This window comes from Anolis carolinensis, chromosome 1, assembly GCF_035594765.1.
Source record: "Anolis carolinensis isolate JA03-04 chromosome 1, rAnoCar3.1.pri, whole genome shotgun sequence".
Lineage (NCBI taxonomy): Eukaryota > Metazoa > Chordata > Lepidosauria > Squamata > Dactyloidae > Anolis > Anolis carolinensis.
In genome coordinates, this window is record NC_085841.1 from 169,049,465 (window position 1) to 169,075,861 (window position 26,397).

General features: G+C 39.5%; 1 protein-coding gene across 1 annotated transcript in view; it reads left to right on the forward strand.

Annotated features, from left to right (window-relative positions):
• Window positions 1–26,397, forward strand: part of pcsk2 (proprotein convertase subtilisin/kexin type 2) — a 138,266-nt gene that overhangs the window by 95,277 nt on the left and 16,592 nt on the right. The window contains exons 6-8 of the mRNA XM_062958452.1: window positions 4,720–4,796; window positions 9,846–9,934; window positions 13,584–13,759. Of these exons, the coding sequence (XP_062814522.1) occupies window positions 4,720–4,796; window positions 9,846–9,934; window positions 13,584–13,759 (342 nt within the window). The remainder of the gene's footprint in view (window positions 1–4,719; window positions 4,797–9,845; window positions 9,935–13,583; window positions 13,760–26,397) is intronic.

Sequence of the window (26,397 nt, forward strand, 5' to 3'; positions counted from 1 at the left end):
AGAAACCCCTCAGGGGTGGAGCCTCAGGCAAGGCACTTCTGGTTCTGGGAAGAGACAGCCTTTTTGTGACTGGAGGGTGAAGAGAGAGGAAGGCCAGAAGGTCTACAAAATTGCTCGTCCAGTCGGAGCTGTATTCAAGTCCACTCAGGGCTTTATTTAAGTCTAGTCAGAGTTAAATTTTGAGACCATCTTAGAGATAGTTGAACATCATACAAGAAAGAGACAATAAGAAAAAAGATTCAAGAGCTTCAGTTTGGCCAGAACTCTATGTCTCAAAGACTTTACCTCTCCTCATAAAGACTTTGTAGTGAGACTCAGGAGGCGAGAAAGTCTAAAATTTTTGTCAGTTAATAAATTCTTGTTTGATTCAACGATATAGTCTCTGATCTGTTTCCTGCACAGCCAGTTCATCTTACAACTAGTCATGATAGTGTGGGGGCAGAACAAGGATATAGTGGGAAACTTTATAATTATTTCATTAAAAATGTTGTTTTCAAGTCAACTCCAACTGCAAGACTGCCATAAGGTTGTTAGTTTTCTTTTGTTTTTTAGCACAGGGTTTTCTTGATAGAGGAAATTTGCCACTGCCATTCTATGGGACAGAAATTGTGTGTTTTGCTCGATGTCACCCATGAGTTTCCATTTCTGAACTGAGATTCAAGTTCGGGTCCCCTAGAGTCCTAGTTAAATATTCATACTAGATTGCACTGGCTTTTTCTTAAGTAAAAAGGTAAAGGTTTTCCCCTGACGTTAAGTCCAGTCATGACCAACTCTGGGGGTTGGTGCTCATCTCCATTTCTAAGCCGAAGAGCCGGCGTTGTCCGTAGACACCTCCAAGGTCATGTGGCTGGCATGACTGCATGGAGCGCCGTTACCTTCCTGCCGGAGCGGTACCTATTGATCTACTCACATTTGCATGTTTTCGAACTGCTAAGTTGGCAGGAGCTGGGGCTAACAGCGGGCGCTCATTCCGCTCCCGGGATTTGAACCTGGGACCTTTCGGTCTGCAAGTTCAGCAGCTCACCGCTTTAACACACTGCGCTGAATTCCTTATAAAAGAAATTCCCTTAGGGAAAACACTAATTGCATTGACATTAATAGAAACAATATTCCATTTATAGTTTCTAGAGGTCATCAGCATAAAGACCAGTGTTGAGATACAGCCAGGGAATTAGACTGGGGAGTCGAGAGATCAAATACTCTTCATTGATCTTAGACCAGTTGCAACTGCTGCTCACCCATCTTTAAACTCCTTGAAAGGATAGGCTGCAAATCCAGCAAGGACATCGTCTCATTTGTGGAATTTGCACATTTCTCATTCGAACGACAGATAAGTTTTCTTTCCCTTTCTTCAAGAGAGGAAGTGAGTGGTACTTGAATCAGTTGCAGTAACCATTGTGTCTGATTAATGTAATTCTGGCGCTCTCGTTGACTCAGCTAATGATAGCAGGGATTCCATCAATTTACACATCCAGTAAATTGCTGTTGAAATGTTGTCTATGATCAGATCTATTAGTTTTGCTGAGAACATCTTGTTGAGGAAACATAAATGAAAATGTGCTCTTGGAGGAGAGTAAATAATGTTAAATAAAAGGTACTGGAGAATGTCATTGCTCTTCTTTTAATGTTTACCTGTATTTTTCAATGGTTTAATTTCTTTCCTTGGCTGAGGTCATGGGGATCACAGGACGACAAAGGACCTGTTTTAATTAAAGCTGTAAAGCTCATTTAAGAACATAAGAACCTTGCTAGATTTGATTGATGGACTTCATAGCTGAACTTTCTGTTCACACCATGATCAACCCATTGTCTATGGGAAGACCACCAGCAGGACTGAGTTCTCTGGACAGGGCCAAGACATAAAGGCACAATATTTCCAGTTTGGCAGCTCTGTGCTTCGGCAAACTAAGCATGTTTTCGGGAGCATGAAATGAACCTGCGTAACAGCATGCCTATAAAGCTACAAAGAAATCAACAGAAGGAACATTTTGTGATTAGAGTGCCTAAGTGTTGGTCATGTGGAGTGTACTTAACAACAAACCCTGTAATTTTTACATTACACTCCCATTTCTATTTTAGAAAGACCCTTATTCAGGGTCACATTAAATATCAAAGGTCAGTAGTTGGCTTGTGTATTTATGCTCAACACCTCTGCCATCCATGCTTTAGAGTTGCTTGCTTTTTTGTAAAATAATGAATATCTGTTCCAAACCTGTTAACTTTCAAGATTTCTGCTTCTAATTTCTTGTGCATGGTACTGAAAGTGATAGTAACATAGTGAGTATTTCAAACCACAGGAGTTAGCTTGTTGTGGCCGCCTCCTAGATGTTCTTGGACTTCAGCTCCCATGGCTCCTGACTAAGGCTTCTGGGAGTGGTAGTCAACAACAACTGGAAGTCTTAAATTGCCCATCTTTGTCATAAAGTACTTCTTGTTGATCTCTCCCGCTACACCAGTGGTTCTCAACCTGGGATCCCCAGATGTTTTGGCCTTCAACTCTCAGAAATCCTAACAGCTGGTAAAGTGGCTGGGATTTCTGGGAGTTGTAGACCAAAACACCTGGGGACGCACAGGTTGAGAACCACTGCTCTACACCACTCCATTCAGAGCTGCTACTCTGACATATGCTTATATGTTTATCCTCAGATACCTTTTGCCACTTGGTTTTTAAAAAAAGAGAACTTCTGGATACTTCTGAAAAAGAGTCAAATCAATTGTTGCTGTTTGGATAATATGTGTTGAATGCTAGGATGACATGGCTTGGCCATCATTGGATCATTTTCTGTAGCCCTCCCTGTTAGGCCATGGTCACCCTACTTTAAAAATAGATACACTGTATAAATGAAATATTGGGAAACTATTGTGCGCCTTAATAAGTCTCACAGAGCTGAATCGGACATACTGTCAGGGATGTATGCACAGGATGTCAGCTTGAAATATTTACCCAATGATTCTCTACACCACAAATACCATTGTCTTTATACTAGAGGGATGAATGATACACTCCTCCAGATGTTTTTGGACTTCAGCGCCCAGCATTCTCCACCCCACTGATTTTACTGGCTAAGCCTGCCAGGAGTTACTATCTGAAAACATCTAGAAAGTTACAGAGACTGTAGTAGTTTAAGCATTGGACTAATATTCTGGATACCAGTGTTTTATTGTTCGGGTATGCTCAGGCAAATAACACATTTTCAGCCCCAAAAACCTCATGATGGGTTCAACCTAGGATCACTACAAATCAGAAACAACAACATCTTAAAAAGGGGTATGGGTGAGTTATAGGTGAGTTATGAGCATAAACTCCATGTCTAGGATAACCTATAAGCATCACTGTCAACTATTGCAATATCATAAATATCTTATTGAAAAGGTAAGTTTGACCAGCTTTCATATGCACCAACTTGAAGAGATTGTCCCAAAGGACCTATGCATGAAAGGAACAAGCAGAGCACATCTTAAAATAGGTACCCTTGAAGAGATGTTGAAGAAACACTTGTGCAAGACGAGAGTTTGTCCTTCCGCAAAATAAAACCTGTTATTTATTAAGGAATGAGATTTCTGTGAATTATGGATGGATTTTATTTCCTCTAGCCTCTCCAAAATGCTTGCTATGAATAATGCATGGGTTTCTTTTAATTCCATATTCAGAAACACTTCATTCGCTAGAGAAATTCAATGTATAAATTTAATTATCTGCACTGGTCATTTATTTACCATTTTGACGATGCTCATTACAGCCATGCTGGAAGAACAGCTGAGCTTTTTCCTACTGGACACTGCGATATTTTTCAATAATATAGGAGAGAGGTTTGGTTGTCTTTGGCTTAGTTTTCAAGAGCGCAGCAAGGGCAAACCAGACATCAGCATACCTGCTGCTCTAGGCAAAGGTGAGTAGTAGTAGAGCCAAAAGGCAGCTGCTCTGTTTTTTTGCTTGAGACATAATTGAACTGCAAAATAATGCTGAATAAAAGAAGCTGTACAAAATAAAGCTTGAGAGGGGAAAATACTTTTGGAGCACAACTCCTAGCATGGAAAGGAAAATGATCCCTTTCCAGTTTCAAATCTAGCAATCATAGACAATAATATCCATACTAACACAATTTGGTCTTTTTAATTAGAGGTGCTAAAATATACCTGGGTGAGTTTTGCCACTAGACTCCCTGCATAAATAAATTTAATGGTATTATCTCACATCAGAAATCCACATTGAACAGAACACAGCAAAAAATCCTTATCTGCACTACACACTTAAGCCACAAAAACATGGGCAGTGTGTCAAAAACCACTACACATCAAAAAGATAGAGGCATGCAGCTAAGATAATTTGTAGTTTGAGCTTCAGAGATAAAACTACATTGGGGGCTCTGACTTCCATATTATATAAGTTAGTAAATCTGTTCTGGTTTTTATTTTGGACATAAAAAGAGCTATCCAGGGTGCTAAACATATTTTTTGTTGGTGAATTTAGATGAGTTCTTCAGAATCTAGTATACAATCTGGAATGAACTCAGTGCTCCACATTGGCAATAGAGTTTCCAGATGCTACAGTGAAGCTACTTTTTTGTTGTCCCTTTTGACACTAGTAGAGTTTATACACCATGCCTGGTTCTCAACAGAAAATCTCACAAGGGCTGCCTGAAATGCTACATTATATTGAACTGAACATGCATTACAATTTCCTGCATAATTTTTTGTTCTCCTCTTTGTGTTTTCCAGAATGCACAAGCCAGCTATGATTTCAGCAGTAATGACCCATATCCATACCCTCGCTATACAGATGATTGGTTTAACAGGTAAGGACAATATCTAATCATGCTGCTTGTCAAGAATTTCCATTGCTTTCCTAGCTCCAGTCCAAACTTTTAACAGTATAGAACAGCAAGTCACTCCTGTGCTTATAATAAATATACACACAACAGGCAAATATTCTCTACTTCTGTGTTTCTTTGACACACATTCCATGACATTTCATCCCATGAGTTGGGGAGGAGGGCAGGGAAAAGCAGAGGAAACTGTCTTACCCAGTTCCCTCCCATCTTTCACCATCTTCTGGGATGGCCAGCACTCCCACATCCTTACTGCGTAAATGCCCTCTCCCCCACACTTTCGCCCGCTTTTGTTCCTTTGGAGGCAACTCATGAAGATGGATGTAGGGCCCCATTTCCATGTGCTGCGGAAACTGAGCCCCACAAAGGTCCACCGGAAGTGTCCTTATGTCATATGATGGCCTCCATGGGGCTCACGTGGGACTCTGTTTCTGAAGCATATGGAAACGGAGCCCTAAACCTCTGATGCAGTCCATAGTCATGTAAATCCTTGACAGCAACACATAATTCTAGCATTTTTTCTTCTTCTAGCTGCTTCTAGATTTTCTAGCTGCATGAAAATCTGTGAAAATGACAGTCATCCCTCTACATTTAACATTGGTGGATCTGATTAGTATGCTCTCCCTAGAAATCTCTTGTTCTTCCAGGGCATTTCTATGGTCAATATCTGACAAAAGTTGTCCATAAAGTTGTCCCTGAAAACTCTAGTGCAATGGTTCTCAAACTTTCTAATGCTGTGACCCCTAACAGTTCCTCATGTTGTGGTGACCCCCAGCCATAAAATTATTTTTGTTGCTACTTTATAACTGTAATTTTGCTATGAATTGTTATGAATCGTAATGTAAATATCTTTTATTCAGGATGTATTTCATCATTAAAGCATAGTGATTAATCACAATATGTTTGGGGGTGTATAGACAACGGATGATGGGATTTGCAATACCTTCAACCAATTCAGCTCTGACTTCCACAGACCACTGAGACCCCCACAAATTACAGACCTGGACCAAATTTGGCACACAGAACTCCCATGACCAACAGAAAACACTGGAGGGGTTTGCTTTGAGGCTCCCACCGGGCTCGTAGAGCAGGCCTCCACTTGTGATGGGAACCTTGAAGGGCGGCAGGAGAAGTACAGTGCAGGGCAGCAGCAGCAGTGAGACCTGCCCTCCTCTTTCTCTTCTGGGTTCCTCCTCCTCCTCCTGTCTGTTCTCTTCTGGGGGTTCCTCCAAATCGAGGTCTAGGCCTTGAGGCAACAGTGCAGCTTCCTCTTCTTCTTCTTCGTCTTCTTCTTCTTCTTCTTCTTCTTCTTCTTCTTCCTCCTCCTCATCAGAAGTCCTCCGCAGACCCAAGCAGGTCAGGTGCTCCTTGAGGAAGAGCACCTCCTCAAGCTCGGTGGAATTGATGGCAAGGAACCTCTATCATTTCAGAGCAGTCACACTGTCGCTTCCTTCGACCCTGCCCCGTCCACCAACCCAGAATGGCTGCTGGGTCCCTGGGGGCACAGCAGCCATTCTAGGGAGGCAGAAGGGAGTGGAGCCGAATGAGGCAGCAGCTCAACCCCTTTGAAATGGTCGATCAACCCCCCCCCCCCCGGGCTTTCATGGGCTTTGTACTAGGTTTGTACGAGATTTTGTTTTTGTGTACCGGATGATTTGTCAGATTCGGTTGCTGAATGCATGAAAATGAGCCCGGAGTGGGGAAGCTGAAGCCTGATAGAGATCACAGCAGCCTCATCTCTTTGGCTAATGGGGGCTAATAATGGGGACCAGTGGGGCTGAGCGGAACTCTACCTGAGGTGGAGGCGGTGATGGCATTTGGGCAGGGCAGCCTCTCTAATCAGGAAAGCTGCAGCTCCTCCTTTGCTTTCTTCCCTAGCAGTCTCCTCCATCCCTTCCCGAAGCCTGCCCCCCGGGCACCTGCTTGAGGCAAATTGGAATTTGCTTTTCCAGCAGCACTTTGTGCTGTGCAACCATTGAAGGAGCTTCTGACCCTCTCAAGGCATAATGGAAGTTTAGTTTTTTCTTTCTTTCTCACTTTCTTTCTCAATCAATCAGAGGCCTGGTTGACTGTGTTTGTCAATTCTCATCCCCTCTTGTGGTGTGCACTTCAATCCCAGAACCTCCTCTTATGGATTTTTAAAAAAATGTTATGGTAAAGAATTTCCAAAAATTAGTGTATTGGTTCTGAAACTTGGCAGGCTTGCAGTAAAAGATATTATTTATTTATTTATTTACATCACTTTTACCCCGCCTTTCTCTCCGAGGAGACTCAAAGCGGCTTACAGTAAACAGGCAAAAATTCAATGCCTAAAAACAATGTAAAAACAACAATTCATATAAAACAATCTACAAAACAACAGTTCATATAAAACAATTACCATTACAAAATAAAATCACATTATATAAAATTTTAAGAATGTCCAAGATTAAAATCCATTCATCCAGAATCCTCGATTCTTCGTACAGGTCATTTAAAGTCCATGTTCTTATTCATTAAAAGCTTGTGTGCACAGCCATGTCTTTAAGGCTTTCCTGAAACCTAGGAGAGTTGGTATCTGCCGTATGTTGCTGGGGAGGGTGAGTTTCATGCTGATAGGCATAAAAATGATGGATAAATTAGCCTCTAAAGTTTCGCCATTGGTGCCAATGAACAAATCTTTCCAGCATGAAAACAGAAATCACTCCTGAATTCGGAAAGTTCCCTAAAAATGGAACCGGGTCACAGCTGAAAACTGGACACCAAAAACGGAATGGGTTTTTGTTGAATTGCACACCCCTACTTTCAACCCATTTGTTTATGAGCAAAACCATTCCCTCTTATGTCGGTCTCCCTCTTTTACCAAAATATCCCAAAGGTACCCCCTCCTTCCCCCTTGATATCAAGACATTTATGAGGGATGGCCTTGCAGCTTCATGTGCCTATAAATAAACTTCATCTGCAGCTGATCATAAATCTAACAGACCTAGATACACAACTCCAAGCAAATGATGGCCCTTCCAGACAGGCCTTATCCCAGGATCTGATCCCAGGTTTTCTGCTTTAAACTGGGTTATTTGAGTCCACACTGTCAGATAATCTGGGATAAACAAAAAACCCTGGGATTAGATCCTGGGATATAGGGCCTGTCTGGAAGGGCGTTGAGAGAAAGTGACATTCTCCATAAGCCCTAATATGCAAACAAATACAAACATAGTTAAATGCATGATAAGGCTTATCATGCAGTACAGATAGTACAGAGACAATGCAAAGCATCTTGCCAATCAAAATGGACATGGCAGGACTTGTTTGTCTGATATTCACTCTTGCTCCAATCTATTCTTCTCCTCGTGCAGCTGATGACTGGTGAAGTAGTTTGGAAAGTTATATTTGTAGCAAAAGTTACTTGAATGTAACTTAGGCCCCTTCAACACAGCTGTATTAAATCCCACATTATCCTCTTTGAACTGGATTATATGGCAGTGTGGACTAAGATAACCCAGTTCTAAGCAGATCTTGTGGATTATCTACCTTGATATTCTGGGTTAAATGGCTCTGTGGGACGGCCCTTAGTAGCAATTGTGGATATGAAACAGTTACAGATGAGTAAAACTAAGTAATTTCCCATATTCTATACTTTCAATACTTTTCTGCCTGCATCCATGCTGTTTGAGCAGAACTATAGAATTGAGTGTGCACAATACTTTTTTTCCCTAATAGGTGCATATGGGGGTAATGGATCTGCAGATTCTGATATTGCTTTCTGTGAGATGGAGAAGAAAGGAGGCTTGGCTTTGATGCCTGTGGTTTTTTTATCTGCAATTTAGGAAAATGTGGAATGCTATAACCTACACACATTACAGATACTGGGCACATAAGCCTAGCAACATAACAGTATCCCCCACCATTTGTTTAATAATTGTCAGCAGAGTACATTGCGGTTCAGGGAAAACGCTCTTGCAAAGCAAAATAATAATAGTGACGTTGCTCTTGTCCTTGTTCCTGTACTCCTTTGAAGCATAAAGGAACGGATGCATGTAATGAAAAAATAGAGCAGACTAACACAAACAAAGCAAGCAAACAAAAACAAGCAAAGCAAGCACATCTTTCTTTTTTTTAAAAAAAATAGTCTGAATGTAAATGCAATGTTTTCAATGGAACAGAGTGAGTTTCCAAGAACTTTCACTGTACTTTGTTGCCATCTATATTTTTCTCTCAGGGACAAACACAGTGAAAAACAACAAAAATGCTAATTCAATGTTTGTTTGTTATATATTTTTTTCTTTTATTTGAAATACTTTTAAAGTTACCCAACAGTAAAATTCTCAGGATGGACAAGAACTATAAAATTAACAATATAAAATACTCTGGCAATTTGTGTCTTCTGTGTTAGTAGGTCATTAATCTGCTTGGTGATTTGGTCTGAAATTTGAAAGAGCTAATCAAAGGGCTAAATCTTATACCTTGGACGACTCCTCTAAAAGTTCACTCCCATCTACGTGGAAGCTATCATTCACCACTGACAAAATTGCAACATAAATGTTCTGTGCAGTTTGGAATAAATACCAATCACTGATGGGAGCAATGATTTGATAATTATAATCAAGAGACACATAAGGACTATTAGATGATTTTTTAAAATTTTATTTTGCTGGGGGCTGATGACAGAGATCTAGGCAATGCTGTTCTGGGGACCCAGGAACATTGTTGTAGATGCTGTCAGCAGTCCTTGTTGATTCACATAGTTAGTCCTTTGGTGTGGTTGAGGTCTTGAACATGCCTAGTGAGATTTTAGACATGGTTTTCTTCAAATTATGCTCTTTCTCTCCCTGCTCCCTTCTCTTCCCCTTCTTTTCCCCCCACCTGCCCACCAAGCCCTCCATGCCTTATGACAATTAACTCTGTTTCAAAACAAGTTTGCTCTGTAGCAGTGAAGAGAAGAAGGGAAGCTGAGTACCCCATCCCACTGTGATGTATGTGTTTTTTTTTTCTTTTAAATTTTCATACCAGTCTTGATGTTCTGTACTCTCTCTGCAGTCATGGAACCAGATGTGCTGGTGAAGTATCTGCTGCAGCAAACAACAATATCTGTGGAGTTGGAGTGGCATATAATTCCAAGGTGGCAGGTAGGACATACATTAAAATACTGTTTGGTTTCTTTCATTAGAAAAGTCATTCTTTCATATTACAGCAGATAACTCATAAAATGGGATTCTAACATATGGTTTGGCTCTGGCCTGATTAATCCAGGTTATTTAGAGCTGCTTGATGCATCCCTGGAGCTCCTTGTACATTCACATAGAGAGCAGGGTTGTGATTTATTGGATCTGTCATCATTGTGTCACCATTGTCAAGCAGTTCCCTGGAAGAGGCTTGCTTGTGGCATTGCATTTCTGGCAGCATGGTTGGGCTGGTGTGGCATTGCCGGAAATTCAACATAGGCATCAAGCTAGGGACCTGCTTGCTGGTGGTGACAGTGTGGTGGATCCCTTGGAGGTGTGGACAGTGGTTCAGAATGGGTCCAGCCTGATCCAGACATCCATGCTTCCAAAACCCTGGGATTACTCCAAGGTAAATCTGTTATTGACCTGCATTAATGAGCGGATATAGCACTTCTGCTGTAAAATCATACATACATCATATGGACTCCCTGAAGTACTGATAAGTACACTGTATTTTAGTCTTGTAGACACAGACCTTGTCCTTAATGTATGAATTCAAACTAGTAGAATAGAAATCTTTATCTGTGGTGGTAAAGAAATTACATTTGCTAACAACATTGAATATGGTCCCTCTATACAAGGAGATGACTTTTTATCTTCTCAGCCCAGTTATCAAAATTCATAACTAATTATTATACTTTTACTTGGGTAAATTTGGAAAGGAACTTGGAATCTTTTTCTTTTTATCGCTATATTTTCTATTAATCTAAGCATAAGCCCAAGATAAACATGCAGAATCCATTTACTGGAGAAATGTAATGAATCTGGCACAAGCATTCAAATTTGTTGGCCTCTCCACCATCACCTCTATGTCCCTTTCTTGAACATTCTAACTTTAGACACTCTGATAATCTTCAACAGTTCAAAGTCTGGAGACAAATTGGATTTTTAGACTTTGAGACATATTTTGTAGGGGAAGCTCAATAATTTTCTTTATTTTATTTCATTGTATTAATAATGTTTGATTGGATAGGTGCTGGAGGGGTTGTGGGGGAAAAGAGTCTCTAAAAGATATCAGGCACTGACTGATCATAGAGGCGAAGTCAGGACTTTCCCCACTACATGAATGGTAGACTGCCAATGAATACGTGATGATGTATTCTACATTTCAGAGGAAGGAACTGACAGAAACACCTCTGAGTATTCCTTACCTAATAAAGCCTTTGGAATTCATAGCGTTGCCATGAGTCAACAAGTGATTTGAAGACACATGCCCACACATGTATGTGGATTTATTGTCCGATAGTCCTCTTATTTTTGGAATGAGATATTTTCCTGTATTACTCAAATGATGAGACAAGGCATTCTGTTTTGTGATATTTTATTATTTCTGTTGGTCTTTGATGCTGGCAACACAATGTTACTATAGTTAATTTCTGGAATGCTAGGTGTTGCTTCAGTTAAGATATAGCAGGGAAGTCAGCATATCAATAAGGGGTGGTTAGACAAATTCTGGTGGATTGACTTAGAAAAAATAACTGCCCATGCTTGGCTGAACAAAGTGGAAATATTAATGGGCACTTTTTTTTTTTTTAGAAATCTGTCCTCCACTCATCAACTATACTATGGATTGCCTTTCTACATGAATTCAACCACCATCTCACTCAAAACTGAGAGAAAGTAGACTATGTAGTGATAACTAAATTCTTTGGTCAATGAACAGATCAACAGGCATAATGAGGAAGAGTTGAGAGGTTAAATTCAAAATATTTTAAAATTAAAATTAAAAAGTATGATGTATGGTGCTATAGGGTGCTCAGCATCATTGCATCATTATCCAGAAGTGAATAGTTTTACTATGCAATCATCTTCTTCTTAAAATGACCACATTTCATTGAATCTACGGCACATTTTTTCTGGTTTAAGGGACTTCAAAAATGGGGTATGCCTTACATTTGATGGCACCTTTGATTCACTGGTTTCAGGAATGTTTTGTTGAAAATTTGTCTTACCTTCAAGAAAGGAAGTGGAGGAGGAGGGGATCCAGCATCAAACATCTTTGCCAGCCTCAAATATTTTGTTTTCAGCCCTATCCTGACAGCTGTTTACCAGTCTGGCTGAGCTAAGCACCTCTTCCTGCTTGCATTGCCTCCCCAGTGGGTCTATAGAGTTAGGAAAATAAACTGATGCAGATAAGATGATTTCTGGGTTTTTTCACACTACCCCCTCACTCCCCAAGAAAGCCAATTTGAAACAAAAACAAGGTATTGTGCACGCAGAGGAAATTCTTTAAAAAATGACAAGAATTTTACCCCAATAATTAAGGTTCCAAACCAGGGAGGGTACACCTTACATTCTATGGTGTTTTAGATTTTGAAAAAATTACTGTACAAGTCATTTTTGTGTTTGAAATAATTAAATACCTGGATAGTTCTTGGCAGGAATCCCTCAGGGAAATTTCACACGAAATTGAAGTTCTGCCTAAAGTCCCGTTCCCATTACCCACTTTAAGGGCAGAAGAGTGGGCAATATTAGATGTTGCCACTGTATTGAGAAATTGTTCTGCTTACATACATATCCAGAATTTAATACAAGTTAAAGTTGAAGTCTATAGCACACTCAAGTGGACAGCTAAAATTGGGGTGGTGGGGAGGTGGAGAGATTTTGAATCTCGGGTTCAGATCAGTGGCATGTAATTATTTTTCTTTCAAATTTAAATTAAGACTTTGATGGAGAAGGTCTGTAGTGATCAAACATGAAAAGCTCATCTCCTTTTATTGACAGGAGATCAGACCAGCATTGGCTTTGGAAACTTGTCAGAAAATGAGTAGATCAGAAAGACTTCTTACAAAGTGTTTACTTTGATCACAAAAATCTTCTGGGACTTCTGTAATCATGCAATATTGGAAATTTTATAGGTGTATAAAATGTAAGAAGGTCTTTGATACCTTCTTATGCATGCATCTCCTCAGATAAGACAACCATCTGTATTACTCTCAGAATGAGATGTGGGCCTATCTTACCCTCTGTACCCTGACAAGTGAGGCTATTTCTGCAATTTTGTGGAGTTGCCACAGCAGAGCTTTAATCTACAGTGATTTTCAACAGGATTTCAGCCATTATACAAACTTACTACATGCTTTCAAGTTGCTTCTCAATTTATGGCAGCTCCGTGAACTCCATTGGGCTGTCCCCCACAGTGTTATCCAATGGAATGGGCTCCCAGCATTTTAAGTTACATATGTTATTCCAACAATTACGGCCTTTCATCTTTCATTATGCTGTCATGCACATCTTGCAGTTTAAAACAGAAAGTCCAAGCTTAAATAAATAATTGTTTTTAAAATGCAGAATGAGATTTAATTGCAGGGATCAATATTGTTGTCAGAAAAAATACTTTGAAAGCAGATCAGTTTTTCCTAATGCTACTATTATGTGAACTTACATATTAAATGAACCTATGATTTGTATTCGTAAGGGGGAAAGGGCAATATATATTTGCTGCTGGAAATATATTTGCTGCTGTTCATGCTTGGGGATAATGTTAACCTTGATTTTCTGTGCTTATGCATTTGTTTTAGTTCATTATTTATAGGTTTGTTGATATCCACAGGTATTCGGATGCTGGATCAGCCATTTATGACCGACATTATAGAGGCCTCTTCTATCAGCCACATGCCCCAAGTGATAGATATCTATAGTGCCAGCTGGGGCCCTACTGATAATGGTAAAACTGTGGATGGACCAAGAGAGCTCACCTTACAAGCCATGGCAGATGGTGTGAATAAGGTAAGAGTCCTTTTCTAATACATCATAGTGATACTTTTACTTCTTAGAGATGTTACTTGCAACTTGTACGTTTACGAACTATAATGTTCCCTCACTTATCGCGGGGCTTACGTTCCAGGAGGCTTCTCCTTAGTAAGGATGTAGAAAGAGGGAGGAAGAGAGGGAGGGAGGGAGGGAAGAAAGAGGCAGGGGAACATGGCGCCATCTCCTTCTGCTTCCGCTACCATTTGGACTCCTTCTTCCCCCCACCGCTGAACCCAACTAAGACCACCGCCTCTGTAAATCATAGTTTTTTATGATTTACGAAAAGCGAACCGCAAAGTAGTGAGGGAAGACTGTACTTGTATGGAGTACATTGCATCATTATCATAATCTTACAGGCTTATACCATTTAAGACACACACCTACAATCATTTTAAATTATTAATATCTTTGAAGTGATTATTTGTCAAATAGAAAGTCAAATAGGAATGATATGAAACATGGGGTAATGTCGCACACATACACACAGCCTTAACTACACTAAAAGGATGGTCACCCATGCTTTCCCTTTTCAATGTGATGAGGTCATAAGAGGGCACAGAAGTTTGCTTTTTTCTGAGTCTACTGAAAAGGACAAGATCATCCCACCTTGCATTAACTGAATGCATTAATTTAATATGAATTACCTTTGCATTTTGATATCAATATTTCAGCAATTGACCTAAGCTGAGCAGGGAATATGAGGGGAGAGGGATACTGGGACATTTACAGAGCAGTTGGAAAATGAAACAACAAAGGATTAATCCAAACTGGTCCATGCCAAATCGAAACAGGTGGAGGATATGGGATCTATTCCATTCTTAATCTCCTTTCATGACTGCATTTTCAAAACAACATCAGGTGCTTTTAATTTACTGGTTGTCCTATCAATATTGCTAAGTGACAGTTATTTTTACATTCGCATTACATGGACTTTGCTGAGAGAACAAAGCTTTTCTTCCTTTCTCTGATGTTGAGTATAGTAGAAGATTGTCCTCTACAGCAGAGATTTCAGCTTGGTTTTGAAATGATTTCCCGTTAGATGTTAATCAGGGAGAGAAAGGATGACACTCAGCTACTTCAATGATGCCTTTAAAGCTGACAAGCAGTTGAAGAATGTGCCCTCAAATTGTGTCAGCCAATTTGATGGTCACAAGAACAGCAGAAAAACCGAAATATATATGGAACTAACTTATGCCTTTGAAATGGATTTATCTTTCTTTTTTTTTGGTGGTGGTAGCAGGGCCATAGCCAGAAAAAAATTTCGGGAGGGGTTTTGAAAATTTCGGGGGGGGGGGGGTTGAACCCCTAGCACATACCCCTCCCCGCTACAAACCTGTCAATATCTGCTTGATATAGTGCCTGGAGGGACTCTTAATGTTTTGCATCTCATAGACTTAGCATGGGGATTTGGTTAACCAGTTAAAATTCATGAGTAAACGAGATTTTTTTTATAACTTGAAAAATTTCGGGGGGGGGGGGTTGAACCCCTAACCCCCCCCCCCCCTCGCTACAGGCCTGGGTGGTGGTATTCTAGAAGAGAATGGCTTTTAGGGCAACTAAGCATAGGATTACTTTACATGTTTATTGGGACAGTATGTTTAAATCCCCAGGGTATGGCAGAGGAGTCCTGATTGTTGAACTGTGACACAATGTATAATGTAGCACAAGAGATCAATAGAGACTGTTCTACTTATTTGCCCTGCTTTAGAAAAGGCAGTTCTTTCTCTCAACAAGTGCTCAAATGTGGTTTTTGTTTGAAAACAAGTTTGCTATAAGTCTGATTTAAAGATACAAAAAAGTGTGAGAAGATGGAGGGATCTTGTAAATGCCAATCAACACTTAGCATGGGAGAACTAACAGCCTCAGATGTTATCTGGAAACAGCTTTTTAAATTATGATTTTACATTGTTCATATTTCAGTTATACCAGTGGTATGTTATAGTATGCAATTTTTCTGCAAACATCTATCCTGTTGCTGTACTTACAGCATTTGTAGAATACCTAAATGTATCTAATATAACATTCCCTTTCTTCTGGTGATGAGTAAGTGTAGACCATTGTCATTCCCCATGGCCATCAATGGGAAAGATGAAAAATTAATCAAAATAGAGATGTGTCACTGCAGTTTCCAAGGTCTAGATCTAGCTGAAAATTTGCTTCCATGGGTGGATCTGCACTGTAGAATTAATGGAGTTTGGCACCACTTTAGCTGCCATGTTTCAACAGTATGGAATCATGGTTTTATAAGGCCTTTTATCTTTTCTGCCTTACCCATTACTAATCCAGGGATTCTTTAGCATTGAGCCATGGCAGTGAAAGCGGTCGAAATACATTAATTCAACAGTGTTCAAGCATCCCAGATGTATTATCTTGCAATCAATCAAGATCCATAATGATCCTAGTTGCTATTATTTCTGAAAATGCTAAAACTAGAGCAAGCAGGTGAGGACAATATGGCTGAAGCATCCCATCGCAACACATATGTTGGGGCAGATCAAAAAGAAGTCTTCCTCTAGATTTGTATGCTAACATCCAACAAACTTTCCAAGTGCTGACACTCCTTTGCGCTTCTCAGCCCAGCTCCTCAGCATAACCACATAGTGAGAATGTCATATCTGATTAAAGGTTTTGGAAATTACCAAGAGAGAGTTCTTCAAAGGATTTTCCTCTCCTATGCATAGAAAAGGGCTCATACTTCACAAAGGCAATATCAAAAGGTTACAAAACACTATTTTTCTTCTCCCCTGCCTCATTCTATTTTCACTCTTTAGATTGTGCAGAAAGGTATCCAAGATCTTTCTTTTCTCTGGAAAGCATGCCGTTGTTCCTGCCAAAACCAGATAATTAGCACCCCTGCCAGGATGTTCCAGCGCAAGGCTTCAGTGTTACTAAGCAAGAACGAAGGCAAGAAAAAAAAACATTAGACATTGAAAACACAGCCTTCAAAATGTTCTGTGCCTTGTAGCACTGCTATTTCGATTTCATTATTTTAAACCTTTTCAAAAATCATTTTAATAATAGCAGTCCAGAATAATGGCTTATTTATTATACCCTCATCTTATGCAAAATTTGGGAAAGTTACTTATTCAAACTTCAGGTCTCAGAATCCCCTAGCTACAGCAACACTAGACTTATATACATTTATGATTGCTTCAGAACAGTAGGGCCTCTTCTGAAATGAGTGTAGGAAAGAAGAGTTAATAAAGGTTGGCCTTATTTTATATAATGTTGTCCACCTATTAATCCAGAGATAATTTCAACACCAAAATACAATACCATCTGAGCTCTGCATCTACAGCATTTTTTAAATGAAGCACGGAGTGTTTGAAGATTGGGACATTCATGGGGAGACCAAGATGGTTGTTTATAAAGCTGTTGTCCTCCAAACCCTGTTATATGCCTGTGAAATGTGGACCATCTACAAGCATCACTCTCAACGTCTGGAAAAATCCAGCAAATCTCTTGGGAAGACAGGCAGACAAATGTCAGCATTCTGGAAGAAGCAAAGACCACCAGCATTGAAGTGATTATCCTTCACTCTCAACTTCACTGAAGTGGCCACGTTATCTGAATGCCTGATCACCATCTCCCAAAGCAGTTACTATATGCTCAACTCAGTAAGAGAAAATGAAATGTTGGTGGACAGGAAAAGAGATTTTAAGATGGGCTTAAATTCAACCTTAAAAACTGTGGCATAGACACCGAGAAGTGAGAAGCTCTGGCCCATGAGCTTTCTAACTGGAGGTCAGCTGCTACCAACAGTGCTGTGGAATTCAAAGAAGCATGAATGGAGGGTGAAAGGGGAAAACGTGTTAAGAGGAAGGTGCATCAAGTCAACCCTGACCAGGATCACCTTCCATCTGGTAATCAATGTCCTCGTTGCGAAAGAACATGCGGATGAGGAATAGATCAGCCACCTACAGATCCACCGGCAAGACCCATTGAAGGCAATCATACTCGGCCATAAGTGATAGCCTATTGATGGATGGATGGATGGATGCCAGAGATATTAGTAGCCTGGACTTTTCACTGTTCCCAGCCAGGCTGACTGATGATACAATATCATAAAAATAATAGTACAGACATTTCTGACATCTCTCCCCCCCCCCCCCCCCGCCATCTTCTAACTTCTACAGAGAATGATGGGATGGATTTTCCATAGAAGTCATGCCTTCTAGCTATTATCTCTAATCCTTTCACAACCATGTGATTGCACATATCCATATTAGAATCAATGGCCACACCATGTTCATTCCATATCATTGCTTTTTTTAAAAAAAAAAAATATGTCAAGGCTCAGCTTGCTTTGGAAGCAAGACAGCCATAGTCTGGGATTTGTCTTCTATCATTGAGTGCAGTTACAGTTTTTGGTCTCTTAACAACAATAAAAGCTCTAGTTCTATGCCTGCTTACCTGGAAATGGCAATGAAAGCTCTAATCCTGTATGTGCTTAGCTGAGAAGAAAGACCATGGAATTCAGTGAGCTGTGGGTAAGCTCCTAACTGAAATATTACAATAGCTAGGTCCTGTGAAAATGTGCATCAAATCAAAATTCAGAATACACGACATGATAGATGTATTTCATGGTAGACTTGTTCAGAATCAGTAATTTCCTCTTCTTGAGTTGTCCTGTGCCTTTATAACTGCACTTTAGGTTAGCCACTAAAGATGTGTGCCGTATTTGTTGTATTTGTTTCATTTGTATTTCCATTTTGTACTATCCCTTCAGATGGCACGAAATGGAAAGGTCCCTCCCTTGAACAAAAACCAACTTGAAACGAAAGGCAGGCAGGAGCCGGTATCGGCTCCAAGCTGATTTTCAGATTGATCAGCTACAGGTCCTGCGAAGCCCGGGTCCTGGAAAGCCTGCACCCTTAGGCCCAAAGCTCCTGGGTTTATGGGTGTAGGCTTTGGGCCTACCTCCCCCCCCCCCCGGGCCTCGCAGGGCCTACAGCCGAGTGCCGAGTAAGGAGCGCTCCTTACTCTGCACTCATCTGTAGGCCCTGCGAGGCCCCGGGGGGCGGGGGGGGGGGTAGGCCCAAAGCCTTCACCCATAGGCCCGGGTGCTTTGTGCCAAAAGAAAACGGGTTTTCCAGCCCGGAATACAAAACAGAACAAATTTGGGAGGTCAGACAAAACGTAACAGGGCCTTGCCGAAAGCTGCGACATGAAACAGGACAAGGTAAGTCCTGAATGCACACTACTATTAGCCACTCTGTTTTCCACAATACTCTCAGGATCTGATAGATGGAATATGCTGCTCTTTATATGAAAAAGAACCCTACATTTGAAGACCAAGTAACTATACTAATAGTTTCAACTCAGTAATCTCAAATGAAGGTTGAGGAAGGAGTATTCACGTGTGTGTGCATGGGTGTGAGAGAGTGATTTAATTCAGCTTTATCATGTAAAACCTCATATGTCGTGTCTACATAAGAGTCCCCTTGGGGAGATAGGGTGGAATATAAATAATAATAATAATAATAATAATAATTATTATTATTATTATTATTATTATTATTATTATTATTACATTTTTTGGAAACATCCAGTTTAAAGTGTTTTAGAACTGCTTAAATGCAGCCCCAGAAGCACTGAGGTTGTTCACATGGGTCAGCCAGGCCAAGGATGTATCAGAGCAAACAAACACTCTGTCTCAGAGGCTTGCTAGTTATTTTGCATTTCTGGTTCCATGATTTGCAGCAGATGTAGCAGATGTGCTGGGAATGCATCATGTGGACTTCCTATAGCATGAAAAAGGCAGTTCATCTTGTTTCCCATCATTCCCAGCCTATTTCTCCAGTGCCGTCATCCTTCATCGCCACTATGCCAATACCCTTTGTCTTCCTGTTGCCATTTCCTATGCTGGTGAAATTACGTTAATATAATGCACCAACAGCATTCTGACTGTGGGATTTGAAAAGTTCAAAAAACCCATTAAGAATAAAATCTAGTATTTTAAGGCACTTACTGCTTCTAGCTCTCTTCTGAATTGGAATAGAGGATCAGAGTCTCTTCTACACTTCCTGTTAATCCAGAACAATCCTGGGCAGCTGCACAGATCATCCTGAATTCATGGTGATTGCAGGTCGGAGACAGCACCGACTCTGCTAGACCATTACTTTGCCATCCATGTTGCTGTTGCTGTTGCCAGATAGCCACAGAGCTCCATGAGAGCTCCTAGTTACATGGACATCGCAGAGGCTTCTGTATTACCAGGTGATTCTCCTTCTGTCTTCTTGCTCATGCAAGCACTACTGATATCTGCAAGCGGTGTCCATGATGGTCAGGAGCTCTCATGGAGCTCTGTGGCCATTGGGAGCAATGATGACAACGATATGGGCCCAATCTGTTCCTTCCTCCCTGAATCAATGAGTGCAGGGAAAAGGGGATAATAGCAGTGGTCTGTGTTGACAGTTGAATTGTCCAAAATCGGCCCAGTCCTGCTGTCCAGGCTACACTGAAACTGTGGCGTTACTTTAAAGCAGGGGTTCTCAAACTTTTTTGGCTGTGGGGCCTTTTTTGAAGCAAAGGTTTCTTGTGGAGCCCCAAGAAATGTGTGTGTGTGTCAACCTTCTTGCCACTTTGTGTTTTAAAATTTGACAGTTGGGCCAGGCCAGCGACGAATAGATGGAGAGTGTTTGTGTGAACTAATTGCAAAAAAATGAATAGATTCCTATGCACACTGCAGATATCTTGTTTGTAGTACAAAAAAAATTAAAATGAAGAACAGTTTTAATCAACATGAATGTAACAGTATATTAGTGGAAGTCCCAAGGTACTAGTAGTAGTAGTAGTAGTAGAAGAAGAAACCCCAGGGGCCATCCAATTCAACTCTCTTCTGCCATGCGGGAAAAGCACAGTCAAAGTATCCCCTGAGCAGAGGGAGGGAAATAGGGTTTTGGAAGCAAAGAAGGGGGGGGGACACATTTTGAATATGGGTTATTAGGCCTGTGTAGATGAGCTCCAGGTCTGCATAGACTGAAATAGTTCAATTTTGACTTTTTTGGAGGCCTTGGCAAACACCAATCGCATCATATTAGTACAGCATGACATAGAGGCCATGGCCCTCTTGCAGATAGGTTTTATTTCTAATGATAATGTTGTATCAATTTAGAGTTATCATAAAAATAAACAAACTGCATAGCTATCATAGATTTCTCCCCTAATCATCTCATTTCCCAACCCCCTTTTTTTGTGTGTTAGGAGCGACTTGAGAAATTGCAAGTCGCTTCTAGTGTGAGAAAATTGGTCATCTGCAAGGACGTTGCCCAGAGGATGCCCGGGTGTTTTGATGTTTTACCATCCTTGTGAGAGGCATCTCTCATGTTATGTAATGAAGTTGTTCAGTGAGCCAACCCTTGGATTGGTTGTCCACTTCTTCTTGTGACCTGTCAGAGCCAATCTATGGTGGTCAGTTTCCTTTAAAAACACTCCTGTAATTTTAAACAGTAGTTAGGAAATTTTGAAGCACACGTGGATATGAAGCTTTTGAATAGTATATAAATCAAAAGGTAATCGGGTTAGGAAATGTGGGGGAATTAAGGGAAAGATAAATAAAGGGAAGGTATGATAGAAGTCTTCAAACATAGGGAAGATGGAGAGAGCTGTTATTTATTTTCTATTATTCCAGAGGGCAGAACTAGAACCAGGGGGGTGGAAATTGCAGAGAAGCATTCTTTGGGGGAAATAATAGGAGAAATATTCCAATGAATATAGTTACAGTATTTGATAGTGATATAGGCTCCCTGGAAAGTGGTGTATTTGTTCTTTGTCACTGTGGATGTTTAAGGGGAGATATTCCCATCTGTCATGACTGTTGAAGTTACATACATTAAGCAGACCAGATGATTGCCCATTCTTTCATTGCAAGATAAGGTTAGTGAATAACACAATTGTGTGGATATGGATGTAGAGGAATTTCTATGTGTTGGGACAACTTTAATTGGCCACTTTTGTAGTAGAGATAGACCTTTGATCTGATGTCTCGAGCCTCCTCACTTTTAGGCTTACATACCATCTATATTTAGCATTGGGCTATGAATAAATACATTTGATTACATATGCATAATAATGCAACTACTCACAGCCAACACCTAGAGATTTTTAAGCAACCTTTCAGGAGACTAATATCTATCATGTTTTCTCATACATTTCTATCAGTATATTTTTATCAGTCTGAGAAATTCCTTTTTGAGACAAAAATTGATAAACATCCTAATTTTATATGCATTTAGGGTCTCTCCCTCTTCTCTATGCATTGTGAAATATTTGCTGAATTCATAATATAAATCTACTTAGGCTTTTTTTCAGTATAGGAAAATACTTGTTCAACAAAAATGTCATGGAGCTTTAATAAATTTCCAACATGAATAAACATAAAGGCTCTTCCTTTGCCAAGCAGGACATAATTTTCATATACCAACAAGGATACCGTTCATGAATAAATGAGGAGATCTGAAATATTGGCCATGCAAGAATGTCATATCAAGAATTTTAATGTGCTGCTGTACTGAAATTAATTATTTTCAGTGCCCAAGAAAGGGGCACGGAAGATTTAAACACTCCCACACAAGCATATTTGTGCTTTGGTTGCAATAAAATAGGAAAGAGCATAACTTGGAATGATGCAGAGTGGTGTTTTCCTTCTCAATATGGAACTAAAGTGATTCATAAAGCAATTCCTTGTGCTGAATACTCCACTCAGTAATTTGGGTATGCTGCTTGGGAGCATAATTCTCCTGCAGAAATATTCATCGCACGTTTTGTTAAGAATTACAACACTAGGCCTGGGTCCTCTGGGTTTTCAAGTATGAGTCACAGCCAAAAATTAGGTCACCAGAAGATATAAAGGCTTATGAAATAAAAAATCTTTTTGCCTCAGGCAGGGGTGGGCAACGTGAAGAAGAAATACTACGTATGGCCTTCTGCTTAATTTCATGTGGCCACAGGACAGACAGAGGGAGAGAAGGAGGAGGGAAAGATGTTGAGTTTCTCTAAATTTCTCCTGCCTTTTATTTCTGTTCTTATTTCACATCAGCGTACAAAGCAGGAATTCATAGAAATAAAATCACATTCACTAGTGCAATTTACCTAATGTGTACATTTTTCCTCTATTAACTAAAATATGTCCCAATGTATTTTTCAAATTATTTTTGCCCCTGGCATTGTATAATATTATCATATAAAATATCCTGTATTATAAAGCATCCACACTGCTTTCTGCATACTTTTACTCTCAGAAATGCCCTATAAGAATTACAAATGTGCAAATGCTTAAAGCAAGGTATGTAGTTTTCCACCATAACTCTCAGGAATTACGAGAACACGCCTTCCATTAAGATTGTGGAGTCCAACAAAATTAAATCCCATCTCTAATAGGAAAGCAAAAAAAATCCAAGAGTAAAGCCTAAACAGAGCAATGAATGAAATATTGAAAGCCCTCTGCAGAGTTAGTTGAAGCTTCCTGCAAGGTGTGTGTGTGAAAGAGAATGGAGCAACAGAAACAAGAGTCCTGAAGTATCTGAACATGTCATGAACACACTACAAGTTTCTTGGACTGTAAATCACTTCATCTGATGCATAAAGTATCCTGCATTTAAAATTGATTTTTTTTATATAGCTGAAACTTTATCTGCTCTCAAAATATAGTCTGCATTTAATGTCCTTCTCACCTCATTATAGACAGTTCCATCCCAACCATCTGCCTGAAAGTCTGGGTAACACTTTACTAGTCCATAAAAACTCATACCAAGACCATTTTGTTGACCCTTAAAATGCCAAAGAGTTCTATTATATTTATATCAAAAGTTATTTGGGTATGTAGACTGGACCTCCCTCAACTGTTTTGAGGCAACGAAAGACCACTTTTTACTTGCATCTAATATTCAAAGAGATAACCAAATGCGCCATATCTGATTTCACAAAAGGAACTTTCCAGAAGATGGCCTCTACCTTCTTTCCTTATGTCTAATGCAAAAACATAGGCCTGTCTCCTAAAATTGAAGTATTTTTCCTTCAACTCTACTCCCACTTCCCTCTTGTTGAAGGTAGTCCCAGCCCTTCCTGGACCATGCATCTGTCAGGAACATTTGAAGTCATTCTGATCCCACTCATGCTGTATTCTCCTCCATTCAGACACAATACACAATGATATATAGTTAAGGAGGAACCTGCTGCAAGATTTGAAGTTGACCTTGCTTGTCTAACCACAAGTTTGTATATGAAATAATACAGGACAAAGTCCTCTTGTAGTATGCTGTGAAATTATTATCTGGATGGTGGAGTAATATAGACTTTGGAGACAGATCTTGAAAGCTACACCTATAAACATGGCAATTCAGCTTTAAAGCGCCATGCTTTCATTTTCATTTTAATAGCCCACAGAACATCTGTAAATGTGTTATATTGCCTCATTTATATGCTTCAATCTAGCATCCTTCCAATATCCCTGCTGGAAAGGACAGAAGTCTTTAGTCTTTAGTAACCCAATTAACCAAGCTTTGTCACTTGATTTTTTCTTGTGTGTGGTGTGTTGGCTTTTTATTTTATAGCTCCTTCAAAATGAAGTCAGCCATGGGCAGCTCATTTATATGAGTAGTAAACTGGCTTCAACACAGTATCTGGAAGGTAGCCTTTTCCCTCTTCTCAGTCCTGTTGGTGAACATTATATAGCTTCAATAAAATGCTTGTGCCTACAGGATGAAAACTCTGCAAGGGTAGATATCACCTGGAGAGGAGCATTAAGAATTTATAATCTAATCATGGCATTGTAATTGGGTTTGCTGGGTGTCTCTCATTTTTCTTTGGCAAGAATTAGAAGTAACTGGATTTTTTCTTGCTTGAAGGTGGAAGGATATGTGCTTGAAAAATACAAATAGCAAGGTTATAAAAGTGTGTAAGTCACAAAGCAGCATGAATGAAAGACAAGTTTGGTAGAACCATTAAGTAGATTAATCCTGGGCCGGCATGGGATACTATCTATCTCTGCATACATGAACAATGGATTTTTCATGATTGCCTGAATGGGAAACAACCAGAGGGATTTGCCCAACATTCTTGCTCTCGCAGAAATGCCTCAGCAGGGTTATGGAGAGGTGACCACCTCTGGACTTTATCTTGTTACATTTTATAAAGAAGTTTATATGCTTTCCCCCCGCTCCTCCATGGATTCAGGCTTCAATATGATGAGGTTCTTAGTCAAATCTGTGAATAACTAAATCTGCAACGGTGGAGTGCCAACTGGACTTAACTATGCAAAGGGATCTTGTAGCATCTTAAAGACTGAAAGATGCACATACTCAACAGACTTGAAAGAGAACTGGTTGAAATCGGCATATAGATGGTATATGACTCCTAAGAAGTTGGGAAAATGTTATAACAACATAAACACAAGTTGCTGTAAATGTAAAGAAAAATTTGGAACGTATTTTCACCTATGGTGGTCCTGTAACAGAGTGAAAGTATATTGGAAGAAAATACATAATGAGATTCAGAAGATCCTAGAAACAGAAAAACCTTGGAAATCAGAAATCATTTTATTGGGAATACACGAGATGAGGCTAGAAAACAACACAGATAAATTATTATTTTTAATGACTTTGGCAGCAAGAATATGCTACGCAAGAGCATGGGAAAAAAAGCAACCACTGGAAGAAGAAACATGGATAACAAAAATATTAGAAATCAGAAACATGGACAGATTAACCTTTCTCATATCAAAAAATAAGGGAATGAAAATAACAGAAACGGGTTGGAAGCAAGCAACTGAATATCTCATACAAAAGAATAAAAAGATCCTGATCTGAAAAAGAGAAGATGTAAAGAAAGGATAGAAGAAGGAAAAAAGGAGGGAGAATAAAGAAAAGAAAGAAAAGAACTAGACCTCAGGAAGATACCAGGAAGTCAACACTAAAATATTCTTATCTTTTTTATCATTGCTATCACTATTCTTACACCTATTTTTCATTTCCCGTTACAATTTAATCTAATATAACATTAAATTGTGACAGTTACATCAGTTGATTAAATAATCTATTATTTAGAACTAATAATTTTGTAATACTAAATATATACATAATACACTAGACATGAATTTAATATTCTATTACCTCACTTTTCTTCCTAATCTATTTTTCTCACTATTCCTATATTTTAACTTTGTAATAATAAATCTTAATAAGGATTATTTTTTAAAAAAAAGACTGAAAGAGCAAAGTTGGTAGAATGGAGATAACATTACAATGATGGTTGCCTGTAATAAGCTGCCTTTTTCTAAAGGGAGCATAAACAACACTTCAAAAACAACAGAATGACTGGATATTAGGTTACAACTATTGAGTTATAATAGAAATCTAGGGGTTTTTTTCTAAAAGTCATTGATGCAAGGGAAAATTGATAATTTTACCATATTTCTCTTCACTTTGAGAGTTTCCATATGCATAGGAAGGCACATTTGATTTAATAGGCATCACTGAAACTTGGTGGGATGAATTTCTATATGATATATCTTCTCATGCCAGACTGAAAATTCTTAAATTCTTAAAACAAATGACCAATAGTAAGAGGAAATTTAAATCATCCTGGAAGTCAAACTGCCAAAAATATAAGATCCG